The sequence below is a fragment of the Stigmatopora argus genome, chromosome 11 (genome assembly GCF_051989625.1).
Source record: "Stigmatopora argus isolate UIUO_Sarg chromosome 11, RoL_Sarg_1.0, whole genome shotgun sequence".
Classification (NCBI taxonomy): domain Eukaryota; kingdom Metazoa; phylum Chordata; class Actinopteri; order Syngnathiformes; family Syngnathidae; genus Stigmatopora; species Stigmatopora argus.
Window position 1 is genome coordinate 14,497,717 of NC_135397.1, and position 23,219 is coordinate 14,520,935.

General features: G+C 41.0%; 1 protein-coding gene across 6 annotated transcripts in view; it reads right to left on the reverse strand.

Annotated features, from left to right (window-relative positions):
- ehbp1 (EH domain binding protein 1) overlaps window positions 1-23,219 on the reverse strand; it is a 161,797-nt gene that overhangs the window by 59,595 nt on the left and 78,983 nt on the right. For all 6 annotated transcript variants that reach the window (XM_077612511.1, XM_077612513.1, XM_077612510.1 and 3 more), the window contains 5 exons: window positions 22,778-22,956; window positions 22,591-22,639; window positions 10,417-11,115; window positions 8,401-8,442; window positions 7,730-7,879 (listed from right to left, as the gene is read on the reverse strand). In XM_077612511.1, the coding sequence (XP_077468637.1) occupies window positions 7,730-7,879; window positions 8,401-8,442; window positions 10,417-11,115; window positions 22,591-22,639; window positions 22,778-22,956 (1,119 nt within the window). The remainder of the gene's footprint in view (window positions 1-7,729; window positions 7,880-8,400; window positions 8,443-10,416; window positions 11,116-22,590; window positions 22,640-22,777; window positions 22,957-23,219) is intronic.

A 23,219-nucleotide genomic window follows, 5' to 3' on the forward strand; every position in this document is an offset into this window, starting at 1 on the left:
CTATAGGCACCAGGTAAGGGACACCCTGAACTGGTGGCCAGCCAATTGCAAGGCACAAGGAGATGGACAAGCATTCACGCTAACACTCATACCTAGAAGCAAATTAGAGTGCTCAACCAGCCTACCATATATATTTTTAGTACAGGCCACCGTTGATGTATAATAAGTGGGTAAATAGCTTAGAAATTTGTAGGTAAAATTAGCTCCATCACAAAGAGCAAGAACTGTCTTATTGACAATTTAGTTCTGTTCATAGAAAACGTAATAACTTTGGTGTTGTTTGTCAGTGCTATACAATGAACACTTGTGCAGTTGGACAGGTAGAACAGGATGCGCGTACACATGCATTTGACAGGTGAGTAAGATGGGAAGGCTTTGCCCTTTAAACAGACGGGATAATTGCTGTGGTGCAGGAAAATAAACACAGGAAAACACTCGTTGAACTTTCCAGGTCGCAAAGACAACATGTCAACGCACGTGCAAATTGAAATAAAAGAACTAGAGCATTGTATTGGGGCAAGTCAGAGTATGGGGGGGGAGAAAAGAAAAAAAATCTTGGGGGATAAAAAAAAAAAAAAAAAGAGTCTGACATCTTTGTTTATATAATGCCTATTGCGCGCGCAGATGCGTGATTTGTTAGTACTCACCGATGACTACCTTTAAGTATTTCTGAGACTAGTATCGGTGCAAAACTGGTGGTAAGACTAATAAACACATCGTTACACTGTATCAAGTGCCACTGCATTTTACTAACTTGGCTTATTTGTAACAGAATGTTTATTTTTTGTGCCATGTAAGATGAAGAAGGCTTAATTCAGTATGCAGGCTGGAGTTTAACGTGTGCGTTATATAACAGCAAACAAAATGTTTCACTTTTTAAAATCTTGTTTCTTTGAAAACATTCTGAATATGGAAGCACAAGTCTGTGAAAAATCTGATTGTCCCTAACAGTAGTTTCCACAATTTTCGTCAGATTTAGCCAAATAAATGGTTATTGAAGGTGTCTGATGGTCCAAACCCCCTCGAGTACAGTGGCCGACACTCCAAAACAAAATGCGGTGTGTGTTTGTGTGCTGGTGTGTTCACAAGTTGACCTATGCTCTCCCTCCTGCCATCCCTAATTGTAGCCCACAGTGACGACTGCTTTCATGTAAGGTCACATAGGTGCACTCCTCTCACTTTGCTTCCCCTGTGCGCTCAAAAACACTTTCTTTTCTCTCTACCTCCACTTCCAACATTTGTGATTGACGGTGATAGACATCCAATCCATTTTGACTGGGAGGGCTGGCTGTTATCATTCACAGTAAAACTGCATTCGACCTCCACTGCCATCAACAGCAATGGCACATGATATTTCATTTCGAAAAATATTTTTTCTTCCCCGAATTCAAGATTTTTTCCACCTTTTGAGAATTCCTGTCATCCTAATTGCGTCACGTCCAGTTACTTTTGTCCGTGGCGCCTTGTCTCGCTTGAACTCGTCTTGTTCATTAGCAGACAAGAGTAGTAATTTCACAGCAGCGTAGTCATGTTAATTGTCACTGTGATGATGACGACGCGCTCGTGTATGTGTGTTGTACGACACACAGTCACATTCCTCCGTGTTTTCCAGGTAAGACTTCCCTGCTCACTGACTCGTTGAGATTCCTATAATTGGGTCGCGTTTGATTTTGCCGACGTGAGACCCCCCTTCCCGTAGAGGGAACGCCGGGGGTCTCCGCTGCGCTGACCCGGGCGGCTCCCCCGCCACCGGCTGCTCTCTGAACTCTGTTGCTTTTCCCAGTCATTCCTTTTGTGACCAAAACAAGAACCCTGCCGGTTCAACGACGATGCAGGCAGAACCCCCCCCAATCAAATTCCGAACATAGATGGATGTTGTGTGGCTTGAGAATTTGTTGTAAACAAAAACAAAAAAAAATGAAAAAGAAATACCTTTGAAAAAATGATGAAATAACTATAGAAACAACGTTTTCCATGTTCAAGGAATGTGTTACTCTAAAGGTCAAACATTTTTTTGTCTGTGGGAAACTTTTGATTTCAACCCTTTCACGGAATAATTATGATATATTTAATTTTTTTTTAAATTCATTTAGAGGGCAATTGTGTCCTACCTGGCAATATTTTGCAGCTCCCATTTGACATGCAATTGTAATACAGTGGCTCTTCTAATTAGGAATGTCTCTACTTATGAGATATTCAGGTTATGAAAATCCTCATTAAGAAAATTTAGTTCTGAGATACGAAAGATATTTAAGTTATGACCTACAAAATAAAAAAAAATAAAAAAATAAAAAATACACTTATTGAAACCTGTATTTTCTTTTTAATTGGCATGATAGACTCCATTTGGCTCTCGCTAAAAACCTCAATGGCCTACCATTGCCTTGTCTCCCAACACCTAAGCTGCCCTCCCTATTGGTTATTATTATTTCTAACACGGGTGTTGCATGAAATTTTCGAGTGCACCTAAAGCAACTTCATTTTTCATTTTGGGCCCCAAAGAAGGTTTGTTGAATTCATAACTTTAAGTTGTGTGTTCGCATGCGTGTGTTCAGATGTATCAGTTTCCTAATCTCACAGACACACACAGTTTTTTTTAATGTGTTTGTTCTTCATTTTAAAGGGTTAAACAGTTTTCTTATCTTTTTTTCCTCTAACCGCTTGAGTGGGCGTTTTCACCCTTTCGAGAAAAATAGAGCCTAGCCTACCATACTATTTTAATATCGACCTTTGTGGTGGGCAATAAAAAATATTAGATTGTTAAGGAATTTAACATGTCAACAATCACATAGGTTTGAATAGTCTACTGCAAGGATCGGGTACGAGTCACGAGCCATATCACAGTCTTTTGATGAGCGTATTTGGCACTCGGCTGACTCGAATTTTAATTTGCTTTAGCTTTTATGTTACATGTTTTGTTGTTCATTGCCTTTCATGTCTTGATGTTTTCATTTTGAAAAAAAAAACACTACTTAAAAGCTTCAGAAATTTGGTTTTGTATGCGTTTTTCTTCTTAGGGTTCTACATACTTTTTAAATGTTTTATATGAGGAAAATGGTCAATACTGTGCAAATTAATTCCAGCTAAAACCTATAAAAACACTTATGATAAAATGGTGGTTGTAATTTAATTTAGCAAAAATCGCGCAATATTTTTTTAATATATTGCTCAATGCTATAAACCCAAACAATGTCACCACTGTATAAAACTGTCACATTTTATGCTTACTGTATCTGTAATGACAACTCATTTGCTGCACTTTCTAATGCTTGGCCATCCATTTCTTGCCATCTTTCCTCACCCTCTTTGGCTTACTCTTTTCTCTCTCTCTTCTTTTTGAAGCATCTTTCCCCTAATGAAACTAAATAGTTGGCCTGGGAGTTCCTTTGCGCCGTGTGTGTTGGAGTGTGTGTAGATGTGTCGTGGCTAAATCAGCTAGAGGAAAGATCAAAGAAGTATGTGCTTGTGTGTGTGCGTGCGTGTGTGTTAATGGGCTAAAGTAATGCGGTCTCGTTGCATCACAAGAGCTGATGGAGCCGTCAAGAGAAGAAAGCGGTGCACGCGCATGCCTCCTGTTCATGTTTGACACAATAGCTTGCAGCACTTCAAGAGGGAAAATGTCAAATGTTTTATGTTCCCCTTTCAGCTCCTCCGTGAGTCATGAAGCCAATTTCAGCATCGCCGAGACCTTAAAAGGCCTGGCGCTGTCCAAAAAGTTTCAGAAAACTGTAAGAAACTAAATGTGTTCTGTAGATCACGCGCTTGTTACAAATAATTTTAATGAGGGGAAACTGGCCGTCTAAAATTTTGTACTCTGTAAAAACAATGGAATGAAATGTAAATAATTAAAGTTACAATGAAAAGGAAGGTTAAGAATTGTTTTTCTTCAAGGAACGAGGCCATGTCATTTTAAGAGATTAAAGGTTTTCTCTCAACGCCCAATGAGAGAGAAGAAGATGAGAAAGAACGGGTACTGTGATCCCTCACCACTTGGCGGCTCCAGTACATTGCGGGTTTTTATATATTAAGTTTTTTATTTTTATTTTTTAAGTTTATAAAAAATGTCAAAATTCACACTGAAACTTACGAGCGGAAGATCGGGGATAAAAAAAATGGCGAAAGTCCGGGCCCCCCTACTTCTTCGGGGCTGAATTGGGTGGGACATAGCGCTGAAGAAGCATTATATAATAAGGCTGAGGAGGACGACATCTTGCCTTCTCCTGTTTTGTTGGGATTTAATTTCCCATTGCACACATCACCTGTTGAGAATTCCTATGCCTTGCCTATTCCAGCTTTGTTTGGATTTCAAATCGTCCTTGAAAATGTCTCCTAAGCGCCAATAAACCGAAGAAAAAACGAGCCATGATGACAGTGACCATAAGAGTGACGTTGCTATGCTAAAGGCGTAGCAAGCCATTGCGGCATAAATGAATCTACCGTGTGTTTTACCAAGAAAGAAGAAGCAAACATTCGGAAGGCGGCCATAATATCCTTTATCAAGGACACTAAACGAGTGGAAACCATTATGAAATAAAAAAAGAACCACCATTATGAGGGATTTACACCGTAGATACGACCGTGAAGCTGGCATGATGAGAGGAGGTCAACACAATGCATAGGGCTACTCGGGGATTGAAGCCTCAATGTCAAAACAGTAAGGTGGACGCCCATACCTAGGGGCAATTTAGAGTGTCCAATCAAACTATCATACATGTTTTTGGAATGTGCGAGGAAACCGGAGTACCCGGAGGAAACCCCTTGCAGGCCCGGGGAGAACATGCAAACTCTACACAGGTGGACGTGACCTGGATTTGAACCCAGGACCCCAGAGCTGTGAGGCCAACGCGCAAAACATTAATGAGCATAACATTAATGAGCATAATGCTGTTTATTTTGATTTATCAAATATAAAACAATATATTTTTTCCTTTGAGAGTTCATATTTACAAATTGAATAACTATTATCAAGCTTGATAAGCATGGTTGGTTGTCACTAGGACATCAATATAAAAAAATATAATTAACAAACAAATTCAGTATTTTTTTTTCTTTGCGGGCCCCAAATTTTAATATATTTGGTCATTAGTAAGAAATCAAGAGTTTGGGCAGGGTATAAGGAAAAAATATATAATATAACCAACTCAATGACCATAAAAGCTGGCCATAATTAAGATGTTCATGTTCTTTGTGAGCTTTTTCATGCTGCTTGTAAATCAGCATGAAAATCTGGGCAGCCACATCCTATTTCTGCCTACCTTCTATTTGACACTAATGACAAACAAAAATTAAAAATCAAATAATTGCACCTCAAATGTTCATTTCAATGTCATCATAAGCATCTATTATCACTAATCACAGGATTGTTTATTTGAATTTGAAATACATATTATTAGAACCTATAAATGTTACGGTTACTAACTGAGTAAATTATCAACCCTAATCCTCTGATATGCTTAGTTTGACAAAGTCAGTAGATCTATTTAAAGATGTATGTTAAAAAATGTTAAACCAGATACTATTTCTCAACAGGTACTGCAGAGCTGCCAACCTCCGTTGCCCCCATTTCAGGAGTACCCTTGTCCCATTTTCAGAATATTTCAGGGGTGAATGCGATTCATGCAAAAATCGATGTAAAATGCTAAAATAAAAAATAAAAAAACTAAGCGTGGGACAATTTAAATCAAACTGTTATTATCATGTTTTTACATTAATTGAAATATTGTCTTTTTGCAAACTATTGAAAAAGTACAGCATCACAATAATATTGGGGGAAAAGCGCCCCACTGTAACATCGCAACGCGGCGTAAAATGACTCTGCCTCCTCGGCTGTTTTCTCCTGAACCACTTCCTGTGCTGGTTTAATTGAATTAAGTCTTACCTTATGCATGCTAAACAGCACGGCGGCTACTTAGACCGCCGAGAAGGAAGATGACAAACGCCAGCGATAACACATACGCACACATCCGTACACTGGCGCTAATCAAAAGAAGACATCAAGTAATCTAATCTGAATCGCTGGCAATTATCAGCACGCTGGCCCGAAGGGCTCGTCGCCTTCCTTTGATCAATGTTTTCTATTAAAAAAAGTGTAAACAATTCAATAGGCTGGCGGGTGGTGGGGTGTGAGGTTAGCGCAACATGGCCGTCCTTGGAAAGTCAGACGGCCGCTCGGCCTTCTCCAAAGACGAGGCGGGACAGCGCCACACATTCTTCTCCTTGCTCCTCAAAGATGGGCAACAAAGGCGGCTTTGAATTAATTAGTTTTCCTCAAGCTGAAGACCTTGGAAGGTCCTTCGAAAAGCCTGCTTGTTTGTTTCCTCTGGATTACGGCCATGTATTTGCATGCCTACAGTTGAGAAAATTCAAGGGCATGCATTTTGCTTTATGGAATTGCAGCTGCCGCTTTTTAGATATTTCATGACCAAATGCAGTGTTTTATGAATGTCGTTGTTTTTGTTGTTCTCTCTTCAGTGTTTGACCACTGTGCATTTGCAAGAGTAGCTCACAGAGGTACGTTTTGACTCAATACATCATTTTCAGGACTGTCAAAAACCTATGAGAGATTTGACTACTTTGAGTTGCTATTTCTGAAATTTGACATGACACGTGGCAGGGTACCTCATGAAACAATTGTCGCAGATTTTTCATCTGGCTTCCGGTTGCGAGTTTCATCGTAGATTTAAACATTTTTGTGAACTACTTTTTTAATATCCCTCAGAAAAAAATCTGCAATGTAGTGAAGCCACGACAGTTGAAGCCACAAAGTGAAGAAGTATCAGAGTATTTCATATTCTCTTTTTTCCAAGTAACGTAACAGTTACTTTCATAATTGAATAACAAGGAGTAACTTATCTACTTATTCACAGAATTTGAAAAAAAGATAGTTATTGTGACACTTACCGATATTGACATTTATATTTTTATCGCGATAACAATTTTTGTCATATTGCCCAGGCCTAGTTGTGGATATATTTCTTTTCCAAAAACTTTTGTTTCGAAAAAGAAAAACAACTGTTCACGGGAGATAATCTACATTTTGAAAACATTCACTACCATTGACCGCCAGAAATTGATAATGGCTGCAACCCCTCCTAGTTAACAGTAATTGAACATCTATGGGCAACAGTGTCACTAAAATATGATTATTGACTGTCAGCCCAGATCAATTGGAATGGAGATCTATTACAGTCAGTGAAAGGTCATGATAGATTAAAACGGTTTCAACCTTTTTTTTTTAATAGTATTATTAGTTTTTTTGTTTTGTTTTTTTTGTCTGTAACTTGAGACTCGTTTGAAAGTTGAGACTTGCACATAAGTGACTTACTCCAAGCTTGGATAACTTGCTTGAGTGCATTATGTTCAGTGGAGCGTGCTTGCAATTTTGCCCTCAAATGTACTTTTTCCCCCCTACTCGCCATGTGTTGTTGCTGAGGGAAAAACGGACGAGCGATTGGCTGTCGTGTCATGATGATTGTGCAGGTAAAGGATGACCAAATACCGAGAGCACTAAGTTGACGTGACAGCTTTTGACACGGTCAAGAGAGTGTGAGCCCAAGTTAACGAGCTGGAGGCCTCTTTCTTTGCTCGAGAGGATATTTTTGGACATGATGGTGCAGTGAAGAGAGTTTATGCTACAAGTCACAGTTTCAAAGTGAAAGGGAGACCCGTGGCCACCAAAATTAAACTCTGGGTTTTCAGTTTGACATACAAGTGGAAAAATTCAACTCACATCGCAGACAGTGACGCCTCTACCGGGTACAGCATTGACACCAGCCATCAGAATGGTCTTGTTGCCGGCTTTCATGGCAGCATCCCGGCGGGCTTGCTCCAGGAGCAGCCGGGCCCGCTCCTTAAGCTCTTCCTGGCGGGATAACGCCTTCTGCACAAAGTAATACGACACACAGTGCAACATAAAAATTGGGTGTACTATTTGCTCAAATAGTGCTTGTCATATTTAGTTAGCTATAATGGTGCATGATTAACTCATTAGCTTCCATTAGGAGCAATAGAGGTGCAATCCATTTCAACTGCGACTCATTTGTTCATTATCTGCCCCCCCAGGGAAAACGTTTTTCCTATTTCCATCAACGGCACTGATATATGAACATTTACTGCCGGTCAACAATCGTAAAAGGACAGGTTAAAGACAGGTGGGCAAACTATTCCACAAAGGGCCATAGTGGGTGCGGGTTATCGTTCCAACCCATAAAGAGGACACGTTATCACTAATCTAGAGGACTACAAGTGCAATTAGAGGATTGCAGTCAGGAGCTTCTTGTTTTCTGCAGAAATCGTATTGGTTAAAGTGTCTGGATCGGTTGAAAAAAAAACCTGCAGCCACCGCAGCCCTCGAGGACCGCTTTGCCCACCCATGGGTTAAACTGTTGCAGCATTAGTTACCTTCTCAGTAGAAGGAATTGAAACGATGGTAGGAGCCACTTCCTGTGAAAGACAAAGCAAAAGTGTTCACTCGAAGTGTGTCAAGATCTCACAAAATTATGATAATATTCCTCGTTTAGAGCTGTTTTCACAAAGTTTGATACATTTGGCCCGAGTGTAGGGGGAAAAACAGTTTGGACAGATGATGTTGTCTTGAAAAATAGAGGCCAAAGCAGGCCATTGTGAACAGGTCTTTCATTGAAAATATAAGGTGAACATCAAAACTAGGCATTGGGCAGCTGTCATGTCATGATTATGACAGTCCTATGGCACTGCCATAAGATTACAGTGGTACCTCTACTTACAAATGATTCACGTATACAAAGATTAATTAATTAAAGATTGTGGAAGAATTATGCTTATTCGATGTAAAATGCTGCTCTAGTTACTAAAAATCCAAGTTAAAAAACAAGTTCTGGAACCAATGAATTTTGTAAGTAGATGTGCCACTGTATTTTGCTCTAGCAAGCACTAAGGGGAAAAGGCTGAAGTATTCAAATACAGTTACCCTTGCATGCTTTACTGTAATGTAATCCTTTAAGTTTGAAGTGCCAGGCAAAAGGACAGGAATGTCATCTGATGCTAGATTCTACACTGTATTGAGTGAGAATCTTAATTTAAGGTGTTCAGAATACTATACAAATGGTTGAAGACAATAGACTTTTTGTTAAGGTCTCTGATGATGCAGAATATTTAAAGATATACACTTAGTACCAACTTGGTGTAGAGAATCAATGGAATAGAATAGTTTTACTTTCTGAATGGAAATACTGAAACAAATGAATCTCTTGTCACAATGACATATATTGAACTGAACTTGTATAAAACTGGTAGTGCCGCTGTATGATTGTAGGCCAAACACAGTCCTGGCAGCATCTCTCTTGAGAGAATATAAGCACAGGTATAAAATGGGCGTATCATAGCTGTCAATGTGTGCCTCTCCCCCACCTGTCCTGTGACCTTTCCACTTGTAAACAGAAAACATTAATCTGTGAGGGGAGGGGGTGGGAGAACAGCATTCAATGTGTGTGCATGTGAGAGACGGGATGAGGTGTGCTCGCAAAAAAAGAAGAAGCAGCAAACCACCACCACGCCTGAGTGGTCACAGCACCGACTGCCATCAAGCCAGGGGATGAGAAATGTAATGAAAAATATGATTACATGTCAAAGTAGGGGGGTTCTACCGGGCCGTTTCGGAAAAAACAGGCAATGACGAATTTGACGACTAATGCCGAGTGGGACAATTTCTGTACGGGGGTCATCCAGAAGCTTAGCGAGGGGAAATGAACGCTCGCCCCCTCGGTGTCTTGTGACAAGACGGCACGTTAAAGTTTCAATCGAGGGGAAAGATTAAGCTCTGGGATGAAAAAGGCAAATGTTTGAGGGCTAACCCAATGGCAAGGAAGTAATTCTTAGACAAAGAAAAATAGTATCACTTTTGTTTTCGACTCAATCTCATCGTAGCTGCAAGTTTGTCTTAAAACACAAGACAAAACCACATAATATTGTGGGGCGCTTATTTAATTGGCAGTTATTGACAGCACTGAAACATGAGAATTCAGAGCCAAACCACAAAGTTTGAATCCATTGGATATTTATCATTGTCAATGTCAGGCAATGAGTTATATATTATGAAATCTAAAGTAATGTTTTTAAAAAGGATACATAAGGCCATAACCAGACTGTATTTCTGTTTTAATACAATTTAATTGTATTTGTTGTAATTAACATATTATTAATCTATGAATGTATTCATTGATGGTAATATATCTGGCATCCAAATTAGTGGACATAATTTTTGGGGATGGGATTGGGAATATTATGGCCGACGTGACACAAAGTGTGATGTCCAATGATGTGAACAGGAAGTGTTTTTTTTCCTTTTTAATGGCCCGAAATTGTCATTTGCCCTACAAAGGGTTAAGCAACAAAAACCTCCAGGGGTTACCTGTGAATTTTTGCGTATGATTGGTTTACCTGTTTCGTTTTTGCCTCCGCATGTTTGAAAGGTCCTGCGATGTCCGACGTGGGCTCGGACTCTGAGTGACGCAGGCTGGCCCTCTTCTTCTTGATGAGGTCAGCATCTCTATTGTAGGAAAAGCCCAGTTTCTGGTGAGTGGGCGAGAGGGAAGAGGGCAGGCCCCCCGTCGGTGCGGCAAATGATCCTTGTTCTGTGGTGGGCCGGCTCCTTTGCTGCGGTATTTCAGCTTCCGGTTTCAGCGGTAGGTCGGAAAAATCCAAAGTCTTCGCTTTCAGGAGGGCGGACCCCGATGACAGTATGTCAGTTTCCGGGACGGGAGGCGAGGACGGCGGAGGTGCTGTGGATTGTGAGCTGTCTGGCGGCGCTACCATTTCCACTTTTGCCGGTGCCTCTGCGGTTTTGGAGCCGTTGGACTTGGTGTCTTTGATGGGCTGCGGTTGCAGGTCGTTGAGCTCGGCATAGAACTTGTCTTGGCCAATAGAAGCGTTGGTGTCAGTCTCAAAGTCACCCACTTTGTATGTGCTGCAGCTGCTGTTGGCCTCAATCTGCACAACATTGAGCTCCTCGCCCGAGAAGTGTGCCCGGATTTGGTAGAGGTAGGTCATCACCGTCAGCTTGTCGGGAATGGCCAGCAGCACCATGTCCGACGGTTCCAAGAGCCGCGAGATGCCAAGGCTGGCAAACACGTCGTACGCCTGGTGACCCAAAAAACAACGGCTGTTTAAGAGATTTGACATCACCAAAACTGTACTGAATTGGATCATTTTGTGTTTCAAACGGTTCAAAAACGGAATATAGGAGTTCAACCATGTATCTGATGCCTATGTTGGGGTTGCAAGAGAGAGACCTTTTGGCAGGACTGTCGACAGGTCATGTTAGGGAATGGTTGTCTCAGATAAGGGACTGAGATACCCCTACACAGAGCGCTTAATCCAAGTCTTTGTGTCAATGTGTGTGCGTGTGTGTATGTCCTTATCATTCCACCACATCAGCCTGCCCACGCTCTCCGTCACGCGTGTAATTGGTCTGATTAGAGTGTGATGAGAAAATACAGGTTTGATTATCAAGCACGACGCACACATACACGGAAGCCAATCACCTCTCTCTCACATTAGCTGATAGTCGGAGACAGAGAGACGGGATGAAAACCATTATCGCAGCCAATGACAGGTAAATAAATAGATTAGCGCCACACTCAAACACTCATGCACACACACACACAGACACGCACACAGTCTCCAGCACAGCCGCACACATATCGCAACTTGTATCTAGCTTGCTTGATAGTGTTGATCTCATTTCAACCTGTTGCAGGTCTCCTTTGTCTCATTTCCTATTCCAGGCATGATTTACCCCTTACCCAGACCTAAAAAAGACTCTTGGCGTGTTCTTCAAATTCTACATAAGAATCTTGCGGTTTGGGAACGAAGCAAAATACTCCAGCAAATGACTGAGAGTAAGATTGGCCAAATGTGCAACTTAAAGGTCTAGCTTATTTTATATTGCCAGCATTGCAGACTTCTTGATGTTTATTTTATATTTTTGGAAATCAATACTACTTCAAGTATGGAAACCGCTGGTGATAGAGCCGAGTTTCGAATGCACCAATAGGAGCGTCACGTGGCGTTGACACTACCTCTAACACCCTTTTAATCATATTTTTTTTCACTAGACTCTTTTTCATGCATACTCATTGATTGGCAACAGCGTAAGAATGTTGTCAAAGGAATTCCGAGACTTTTTCGACTTTAAAAGTGGTGAAATGACTAAAAAAATGCAGACATTTTCATGTATTTTGACTTTTAAATTCTGAGTAAGGCTCTCAAGGAATACCATTTGAAAAAAATGAATTGTTTAAGGATCTCCCTGTCAAAAAGGTTCCCAATCCCTGCTCTAAGGGTTCCAACCTTCCTGTGTGGGGTTTTCCTGTTCTCCCCTTGTCTGCGTGGGTTTTCTCTATCTAACTTAGCCCTGATGTACTTGTGTGGCTATATGGGGGTATTGATAGTAAGCATTTGTTTATTTCTCGTGTATTTTTATAGTTTAATAACAAACTTTAAATGCATTTAACACGTTTTACATTTTATAAGCACGGCTGACATCCTTTGTATGCACTCTTTTTTTATTCGATTCCGATGCAAACAATGGCTGTCAAACATCTAACCTCAAAAGTGTGTAAAGAGAGAACAGACTTTAGTTTGTGTGCTTATAAAAGGTGTACAAGGAGAGGATGAAAAGAAAGAAAATGAATATGGTTGAAACCTGTGGCCCTGATTGGGTTTCTAACACGTACTGAAAGCAGCAAAGCGTGCTGCCATTGTTCCCGTTGGCGCTGAAAAGGAGCGACAACTTTGAAAAAGAATGGAGGGGAGACAGAGTAAGGAGAAAGTGAGAATGTGAGAGGTGCGCAAGGACGAAGGGGGTTTGTCTCTGCCTTTGACGCTCACAACGGTCTTTTTGACCTTGGTGTCACATGCTAGTCTGTTTTGCTTTTCTCACATATCAGGCGCTGAGGGCCAATTGTGCAAAAACGACTTTATTCAATGCCGTTTATTTGGGCTTGGGGGACTTGCTGAGAATGATCTTTTAGTGCCATTAATAGTATAAAATGATAATAATAACTTACATAATCCGTATAAAACATATTTTTCTGACTATAAATCACATGACTGTATCAGCCGCACCATTCAAAGAATACATAATGAAGAGGAAAAAAATAAATAGTGATTTTTACAATTAATGGAAAAAGAAATAAGGTATTTCAAGCCTAAAAATAGGCTTTTTAAAACCATTAATTTGTTTTTTCCTGATAATAAACTTCATATTAGATATACATCTCATCTCATTTTCTGAACCGCTTTATCCTCAATAGGGTCGCATGGGGGTGCTGAAGCCTATCCCAGCTGACTCCGCGCCAGAGGCGGGGGACACCCTGAATCGGTGGCCAGCCCATCGCAAGGCACAAGGAGACGGACAACCATGCACACTCACACCCATACCTAGGGGCAATTTAGAGTGTCCAATCAGCATACCATGCATGTTTTTGGAATGTGGGAGGAAACCGGATTACCCGGAGGAAACCCACGCATATGCACACAGGTGGACGTGACCTGGATTTCAACCCAGGTTCCCAAAGCTGTGAGGCTGATGCGCTAACCACTTGCTCCACCGGGCCACCCTAACAGTAAATTACTACGAAAAATACATTTTAATTAGGGGTGTGCGATATGACTATATTAGATTGTTAAGATCATCATGGTTGTGAAGTCATGAAGTCCAAAGATGTTACATGTTCTTAATAGGGGTCAGGAACATATTGCCCGTGTGCCATTACTTCTCTCTGCTGACAACAATTTGTGTGTGCAGCAGCTAACAGAAACGAGCTGTGACAGAACCTCGTTATGTGATACATTGATCGTGGGCACTACAAACATCCGCCACAATTATATGCCACGTCATCAATCTTTTTTTAATTTTGGCTTTAGTCCTCCATAGCAACATAGTAACATTTACTGTCCAGCCAGAGAAAGTTTATAAATTGGTTCTCCTGGCTCAATATGTCTTACTGTTATCTGTCATCTTAATGTGTCTCCTTAAAAAAGTTAGAAGAATTACATGAGATAATAAATGTTTTAAATTGCTGCACAAAAAAGAGAATCAGCTAAATAAATTTACATTGTATTGGAGCGTTTTAAAATAACCTACTTGGTGGGTTTAGTTTTAACTTAAAAAAGTGTCAGGGGATCATTGCACATTTTGATAAAAACTGCACTACCAATATAAAACCCCTAAAATGAAATCATAAAAAAATACAATTTTTAATACACATTTTTAAACCAATAAAGTGTTTATAGAGCCACTTTTATGAAAATAATAGATTTTTTTCTTCATGCTACTGTGCCATTCAATTGTGAGGCCAGGCTTCCAAGTTTCAGTGGACGGGATGTCTATTGCTGTCAATGGCAGCGAACAAGACCCATAGGAGTGTGTTATGCAGTTTTTTTCATATGGCAATGAGGGCAAAAAGGACAACTATCTCTACTTGCTCACTTTCCATTAACCCACCGACAATGCTTGGGGACTAAATGTCATCGTGGTCCGCCCCGGGCCGCTGTTCCCTGCACCATCCCCCCTTGGTGACTGACAGCTATCTATCGCTGTCAATCATCAACACCCCTACTTCGCCTCCTCAAAGCGCTTGGTGCAACACTATCAGATGGCGCGCCAAATGACTTCTCCTTGGCCCGGTCTCCTGCTCTCTACACACTCAAAAAGATCCAATACAGAGAAAACACCTCAAAAACATACATACATGACAATCATTGAGGCATATGCGCAGATAACGTGTCTTTTCTCCTTAAATATTAACTTCTCTGTTTTCCCCCCGCCGACTAACCGGTCCCGGTATTGATTGTCCTTATCTGTCATAATTCAGCAAGGTCTGAGCTCATTGCAATCACTGCACACAGATGGATGCTAAAAGAAGGCGGGTGAGGAGGTCCGCGTCTATCAACGAGCTGTGAAAAGGAGCAGATAGGTGTGCTCGCGTTCAATACTGCCCCAATAATAACAACAACTAGTCGGCCATGCTTTCGGCCACTCTGAAAACATTTCATTATGATCCTTTTTTTTTTAATTACGCTTTTTGCTTTCATGAAATGACGCTGATCAGTAGGATTCAAAATTGACTTTGATAAAATACATCACAAAAGGGATGTAAAATGAGTTTAAATAGGGGCAGGCAATTATTAGATTGCCCCCAAAGTGATAATTATAAAAAAATATGATCATAATATTACAGTACATTTGTTAAAAAATATTTTCATTCAAATGTTTAAATGTGGCAGCACTAAATCTGTGAGAATTGCATATTTTTCCCTTTTGGAGAGTGTGGAAATCTCATGGGTGACTCATCGAGAGGCTTCCCCCTTTCTACTATTAACAACTACAACAACAATTATTCATTCATATGTGCTGGACCCTATATTTATGGAGGCTGCCAAAATTAAAAATAAATAAATCATTCATTTTGTTGGGCGGAGTACTGGAGCCTAACCCAGCTAACTATGGGCAACAGGCAGGGGACACCCAGAATCGGTGGGCACCCAATCACAGGGCACAAGGAGACGGACAACCATTCACGCACACACTCTTACTTAGGGGCAATTTAGAGTGTTCAACCAGCCTACCCTGCATGTATTTGGGATGTGGGAGGAAACCGGACTACCTGGAGAAAACCCACGCAAGCCCCAGGGAGAACATGAAATCTTCACATAGTGAGGACCGACCTGGGATCAAACCCTAGACCACATGTGTCAAAGTGGCGGCCTGGGGGCCAAATCTGGCCCGCCGCATCATTTTGTGTGGCCCGGGAAAGTAAATCATGAGTGCCGACTTTCTGTTTTAGGATCAAATTAAAATGAAGAGTATAGATGTATATTAAATTTCCTGATTTTCCCCCTTTTAAATCAATAATTGTAATTTTTTTCATCAATTTTTTATGTGATTTTGTAAAATCTAAAAATATATATTAAAAAAAGCTAAAATAAAAATGTTTTTATCTATAAAAAACTGAATATTCAGGGGTTTTAATCCAGTTCTTTTAATCCATTTAAAAAAATCTAAATATTATATCTAAAATGGTTCAGCCCACATGAAATTGAGTTGACGTTAATGCGGCCTGCGAACCAACCCGAGTCTGACACTCTTGCCCTGGACCCTAGAACTATGACCACTCATCCATCAATCCGCCATGAATTCATTAATAAAAGTGAAAAAAACAGATTATAAATACAAAAATAAGAAATTAGATTAAACAACAATGTAAAAATAAATTTATAATCAAATGTCACATGTCAACTTTTTCCATTTTACCCTGTCCCATGGCATCATCCTCCTCGACACCAGCCACTTTCCCTCTCTACATCCATATATCTTCTCCCAGATTGACCTCTACCCCTCTTCCCTTCGCAGTTCCACCCTCAACATCCTTCTAGTCACTATAGTTACTCTCTCTCTCTCCACTGGACATGCCCAAACCATCAAAGTCTGCTCCCTCTGATCTTGTACCCAAAACGCCCATCCTTGACTGACCTTCTTGTCTCATTTCAAATCCTATCCTATCCAACTTGGTCACTTCTAAGTAAACCATCAGCATCATCTCTGCTACTTCTAGCTCCGCCTCCTGTTTTATCTTAGTGCTACTGTCTCTAGGCCAGGGGTAAAAAATCTGACGTAGAGAGCCATAGACAATTCATGTGTTCAAATATAATTCCTTGAGAGCCATACTCAGAATTTAAAAGTAAAAATATATTTATATAAAAATATTTTTTTTGTCATTTTACCACTTTTAAAGTAAAAAGACACTGAATTATTTTGACATTATTACGCTTTTGCAAATCAATGAGCATCATTGCATGGAGAAGAGAAATTACCATTAAAAAGGCACTAGAGGTGGTGTCAGCGCCACAGTGCCGACGTGATGCTCCTATTGGTGCGTTCGGGACTCGGGTCTCTCACCAGCGGTTTCCATATTTTACCTCACAGGTTAGCGGAGAGCCATATATTTATGGATCTGTGTGAGTCTTGAAAGTTAATTTTGGAATACTAATTGACAAGATTATATTACTTCATTGGTGTATAAAATCAGTAATAGTGGGACTTTAATTCCGGTCTGCCATCTATAGTCGTGGAAGAAACCAGGTAAGGTTGATCTGCCACCTCAATGTTGACATGTTTTTGCTTCCAATCTCAGTTGGAATCTTTGCCTCTTCTCCACAGCCTCTGACATTCTCCAAGTTATTGAGTCCAGTTCGTTGAAGACTGAAAGAATGTTCACCTACTTTGTGATGTTTTGCATCCTTTATCTTTCTTTGCCCCGAGATCCGAGTGACTTCCTTTACGACACAATTAATGTAGTTTGATTAACAGTAAACAACAGTAATGCAGCACATTACGTGTCGCCTCAAAACGTTATCTTTTCCCAAAAAGAAAACAGTGGGTTGCAGTTTTTCTATTGTGGCCTAAGTGTGGTGGGTCGTTGCCCTTTCTGGGGCCTACAAGGTCTAACTACCAATATGATACCAATGAAAGGAGTGGTAAGCAAAAAGATGCGAGTGAATCCAACGGAGGTTGAAAAGATAAAAAATGGGTCAAGAAGTGCCCTCACTATCTTCTTCTGGGACAAATAAGCAGGCAGCAAAGACCCGCTTTGGCCCGCCACCTGGGCGATAGCAAAGCGTTCGGACAGCATGCCACAACACCGACACCAGTTCGGCTATTCTCTGGATATCGCCTTCCACGGCATATTCCCACATTACTTATATCTAGCCAATTTTCTCCGGGGCTACTCGAGGAGACACCTAAAGCAAGGTGGTGGGTGTGTGTGCAGATATGGGATTGGCTCTCTGGCTGTGGTTATTGTCAACAGGCTGGCATTCATGCCTAACAGGGCCACCAGAGGTTATCGCCCAGCCAGAGTGTGTATGAGGAGAAGGAAATCAAGCTGGAGGAAGCCCACGCGTATCGCTGTAGCCCTTCGGGGCTGGACTTGGGGTGGCTCCACGTCTGAGCATTTGTGTGTGTGGGGTGGTGTACACCGAAAAAGAGCCGAGGGAAACAAGGTGAGGCTGACAAGATCCTAACTCAAGGTAAGAATCTGAATATACAGTGAGGAGAAAAACATACTGTACGGTGAATGTTCACGCATGTATTTGTTGAACCCTTCATAGTTGGGCAAGTAAAATGTTAATGTTTTAAACGTAAAATACACTCATACACACACAGTATTACTGTAATTTGCAATCAAGTGCGCCACTTTAGATGAATTTTAGAGAGCAATTTGCCAATGTCTGTAAAGTCAAGAACAATAACAAATGTGCAGAGATGCCAACCCTGAAGCCCACCTCTCAGGAATATTCTGGATAGTTTGGTCAGAACAAAATTAACGGGCTCAATTGCATCTTATAAATAGGATCAATTTTCTTTGGGCCAAGGATCATTTAAAATGCAATATAGCAAAGTGGAAAACAGTTCTATACTCGGACAAATCATGATTTGAAGTTCCTAATGGAGAATGGGCCGCCATGTCAGGAGTTTGGATCTGTAATGGTATGGGTTGCATGAGTAAGGAGGGCATGGGCCGCTTGCATATGTGGAAAGGCACCGTCAATGCTGAAAAGTCTTTTCAGCTTCTTGTAGAATATGTACTCTAATCCAGATCTCTCTCTTTATTTTTTTTTAAAGAAGACATTTTTTCAACCTGATAATGTCACACGAAACATTAAATACAACATCGTGACTGCGTAGAATAGGATCCTTGTATTGAAGTGGGAGGCCTGATATCAAGGTATTTACTTTTACAGAACATTTTTATTTTAAAGGTGCAACAAAGAATCCTCAAGGCAGTTGAATGTTTAGAGGCCTGTATTAAACAAGAATGGAACAGCATTTATTTTACTCAATAAGAGAAACTCGTCTTCTCTTATTCTGAATAAAATGATGAAATTTGACCCTTCCAAATCATTTTGTTCAATTTTTGTTTACAATATGTATAATTCCCCAACTTTTTTAGAATCTGATTTGTAATTAACAACTGTTCTGATACCAGACTAACAGCTTCAAGACGCTAATTCCCATTTGTTCAAATACTATTTTTTGAGCCTCTTTTTTCTTTTGACAGCAATTACACTATTTGCCTGTAATACAAGGTCTGCTAAACCCTTTTTTTACCAAAACAGCAAATGAAGATGATTGTTAATCATTGTGTTCAATTGTTTATTTTGCTGGTTCCCTAAAATAAAAACAATATATTGATAATGATCTCTATACATCATTACACCCCTACTAATTTGTCCATAATCATTAAGAATTGTTGGTTTTCTTTTTTCTTTTAAGGTACAGCTAATAAACTATTACCAATGATTTCATAGTTTGGCTGGGCCTGCGACTTTATTCGAGTATAACGTGCAAAATTTTCGGGTGCGTGATATACACGAATCCCGATGAAACACTGCCCTCAGCCGGTGAAAAAGTCCCCTCCGCAGCCGTCAGGTATAATGGGCGTTTTTGCATGTTGTTGTCTATTTTACTATTACTTTAACGTATAATGTTTGTTCTTGATTTCTGGTCAATTAAAAAACGGACCCCTAAAATGCAACTTATCCTCCAGTGCGACTTAAATATTTTTTGCCACTTTCATTGTACATTCTTGTGCGACTTATACTCAGGTACGGCTTGATACAAAAAATCTGGTACAGTAATACCGTGACATGCGAGGAATTTGAGATACGAGTAAAATTCAGAGCAAATATTTACCTTGAGATACGAGCCAAATTTTGAGATACGAGCAGACGCGAGAGGCTGCTTATGATTTCAGCGCACTGCCTTTCTCGGCGCATCTCCCTCTTGCACAGATCTCCACGAGCACTGGGTGGTGTTGCATTTTTTCCCTGTTTTTTTGCGTTAGTCAGTGCAGAATTAAGGTGTCCAAAGCAAGCTGGTGCAATGAAGGGTAGTGCGAAGAAAAGGCGTATGATGACAATCGATATTAAGCACAAAATATTCGGAAAACATTAGTAGTGTATGCGTGACTGAGCTGGCTCGCCAATACGTATGGAGAAGCAGGAAGCCGCTATGGAATACATTGACCTCTTTGCCTTGGTTATTGCACAATAAGGTTTCAATTTAGTGCAACGCAAGATAACATTTTTTTAAGTGTGTGTATAGGAATCAAAGTTCATTTAATTTAAATTTAAAGTTTGTTACGTTACGAGCCCATCCGTCGGGTCTCTCTCTTTCTCACTCTCTCCTACATCCGCGAATTCCACGTTGTTTTAAAGCAGGGGTCACCAAACTACGGCCCGCGGGCCGGATACGGCCCGCCGGCACATTTGGACCGGCCCTCTGAACAATACCAGAGACGCTATCGGATTTTTTTTTTTTTTAAATTTTTTTTATTTTTTATTTTTTTTTATTTTTTATTTTTTTTTATTTTTTGGGGGGGGATGCGGCCCGCCGGCACATTTGGACCGGCCCTCTGAACAATACCAGAGACGCTATCGGATTTTTTTCCCTATTTGGCCTTGAAGACTGGGACGTTTTAATCTTGTGTTTGGTTCATTGCACCCCTGCTGAGCCCACAAATCATCCCAGTGAAGCGGGGCTTCGCATTGCTTCTTTGGTGACACGTGCGGGGAGAGTGTTTCCCTTTGATGCATGCGGGCACGTCCACCGTTGCATGCACGAGCAGTGTTACCGAGACATCTGGACGATCGCAGGTGAGGGCAGAGCCCTGGGACCATCGCGGACTATTCAAGCATATTAAAACTGCAACCTGTTTGAGAACGGAATAATGGCGAAAAAGTTAGGTGAGAGAAAAATTGATTCAGAATGCAGGTTATTTAACCTGGAGTGGACAAACGATTATTTTTTTGTTCAATGCAAAGAAAAGGCTGTTTGTCTCATTTGTCAAGAGACGGTGGCGGTATTCAAAGAATACAATCTTTGCCGACACTATGAATCCCGTCACAAAGACAAGTACGATAGATTGCAAGGCCAAATACGAGCAGACAAACTCTCAAAGCGAAAAAGTGGACTACTATCTCAGCAGAACCAGGCATCCGTTCGGGCCAGCTTTTGGGTTGCTAAATTGATAGCAAGCAGCGGTAAGCCTTTCACTGACGGAGAGTTTGTTAAGAAATGTATGGATACTGTCGCGGAGGAGGTGTGTCCCGAGAAGAAACATGCATTTAATGCCGTAAGTCTGTCGGTGAGTACAATGACCAGACGCGTTGAAGAAATCGGGAGTAATGTATATGCCCAGCTGCAGCAGAAGACGAAATAATTTGACTTTTTTGCATTAGCACTGGATGAAAGCACGGACGTGCAAGACACAGAGCAACTGCTCATTTTTATTCGTGGAGTTAGCGCAAACTTTGAGATTTGCGAGGATCTGGCAGCCCTCCAAAGTCTCAAAGGGACTACAACGGGAGAGGATATTTTTGACAAAGTGTGCCAAACCATGGAGAAGTTGGACCTGGACTGGTCAAAGCTAGCTAGCATCACGACTGACGGGGCTCCTAGCATGGTGGCCGAAACTCGCGGTCTAATAATGGGACGCATGAACCGGGAGTTGGAAAAAAGGGGTCTCACCGCCCCGCTAGGAGTCCACTGCCAAATTCACCAGCAAGCACTGTGCTGCAAAATGTTGACGTGGGATTCTGTAATGACGGTTGTGGTGTCGTGCATAAACTTCAGATCAAAGGGAGAAGATTGTGCATGGCACAACAGAAAGTTAATGTTCCATGGCTTTTTTTTCTATGAAGAACCCAGAGAGAGTTATTTAGTTATTATTTATTTCATAAATAGTGTTATTTATTTCCTGTTTTTTCTGTGAAGAACTCAGAGAGGGTTATTTAGTTATTATTTATTTCATTAATAGTGTTATTATATGTTTCCTGACTTTTTTTCTGTAAAGAACCTGGAAAGGGTTATTTGGTTATGTGTGGCTTTCTGGAAAACAATAAAAAAAAATTAAGCTCCCCTACGATCGTCACACTTTTTCTGTTACAAACTGACACCGGCCCCCCATCAGAGAAGGGAAAAGTTATGTGGCCCTCACAGGAAAAAGTTTGGGGACCCCTGTTTTAAAGTCTCATTTTATTATTAAACATCATTACCACTAGTTATTTGTTACTCTGTTAGTAGATGGTGAATTACAACCAATACTTTTTTTCCAATGTAATATCCTGTTTTGTTTTTCAGAGGGTGGGAACAAACTAACTTGTATTTAGTTCATTTCTATGGGAAACGTTGATTTGAGATACGAACAAATCGACATACGAGCTCAGTCCCGGAATACATTAATCTCATATCTCAAGGCACGACTGTATATGTAACCCATTTAATAGAATCACACGTGCTGATGCTTTGAGCACATATTCATTGCGTCCTTTTTCCAACAACATACTCTAGCCACATCCTCTCTGCGGGTGCCTGCGACAGATGAGCGCATTTCAACATCCATTTACTACAGCTGGGGGTGGTAGCGCAAACCAAACTACCATAGCACACCCGCATTGCGCGGAGGGATTAATGGCTGATGTGGAAATAAGGCTGATCAGGGATGTGGTGGCGAGGGAGCTAAATGACAATGGGAGGGCGCCTCTTACCTTTTTGTTGTTTTCTTTAATATCCTGAGGATTGAGCGACTTGTAGTCTCTGAAAAACAGCAGAGAAATTGGGTGTGTTAAACAGTGGCAAGTGCTAGGCACTCCCAGTCAAAATAGTTTAGACGGCTATCAGCATCAATGGCAGTGAAACAGTTGTGCGTGTGTGTGTGTGTGTATTTGTCCATACATGGCGTCGGGCCTGAAATGATGCAGCAGTGCACAGAAGGCCAGGCCATTCCTCCAGGATGTGGTGAAGTTGGTGATCTTCACGCCACGATAGTCACGCGTCACCTCGCGGCACCAAGCCAGCAGCGATTGGCTGGCATTGGGCTTCCCTCCCAGGACCGGGCTGGGTATCGGACTCGGCTAGAAACAAGAGAAACAAGGCAGAAAATCAAATAAAATTAAAAAAACCTCGATATCGGTGGTCCTCCAATTAGTTGCTTAGTTGCATTGAGCCTTGTTCCTTGAGAGGCGTGTGAGCGTGGATAATGTAAACATCTTATTAATGAGAACCTCCTCTGAAGTCTTATCAAGGAAGAAAAGCTTTTCGCCAAGCATTCTCCTCTCTCCAACATAGAATCTTGTCTTTTTAAGTGATGCTAATTCAATTTTGCAGACGCAGCGAA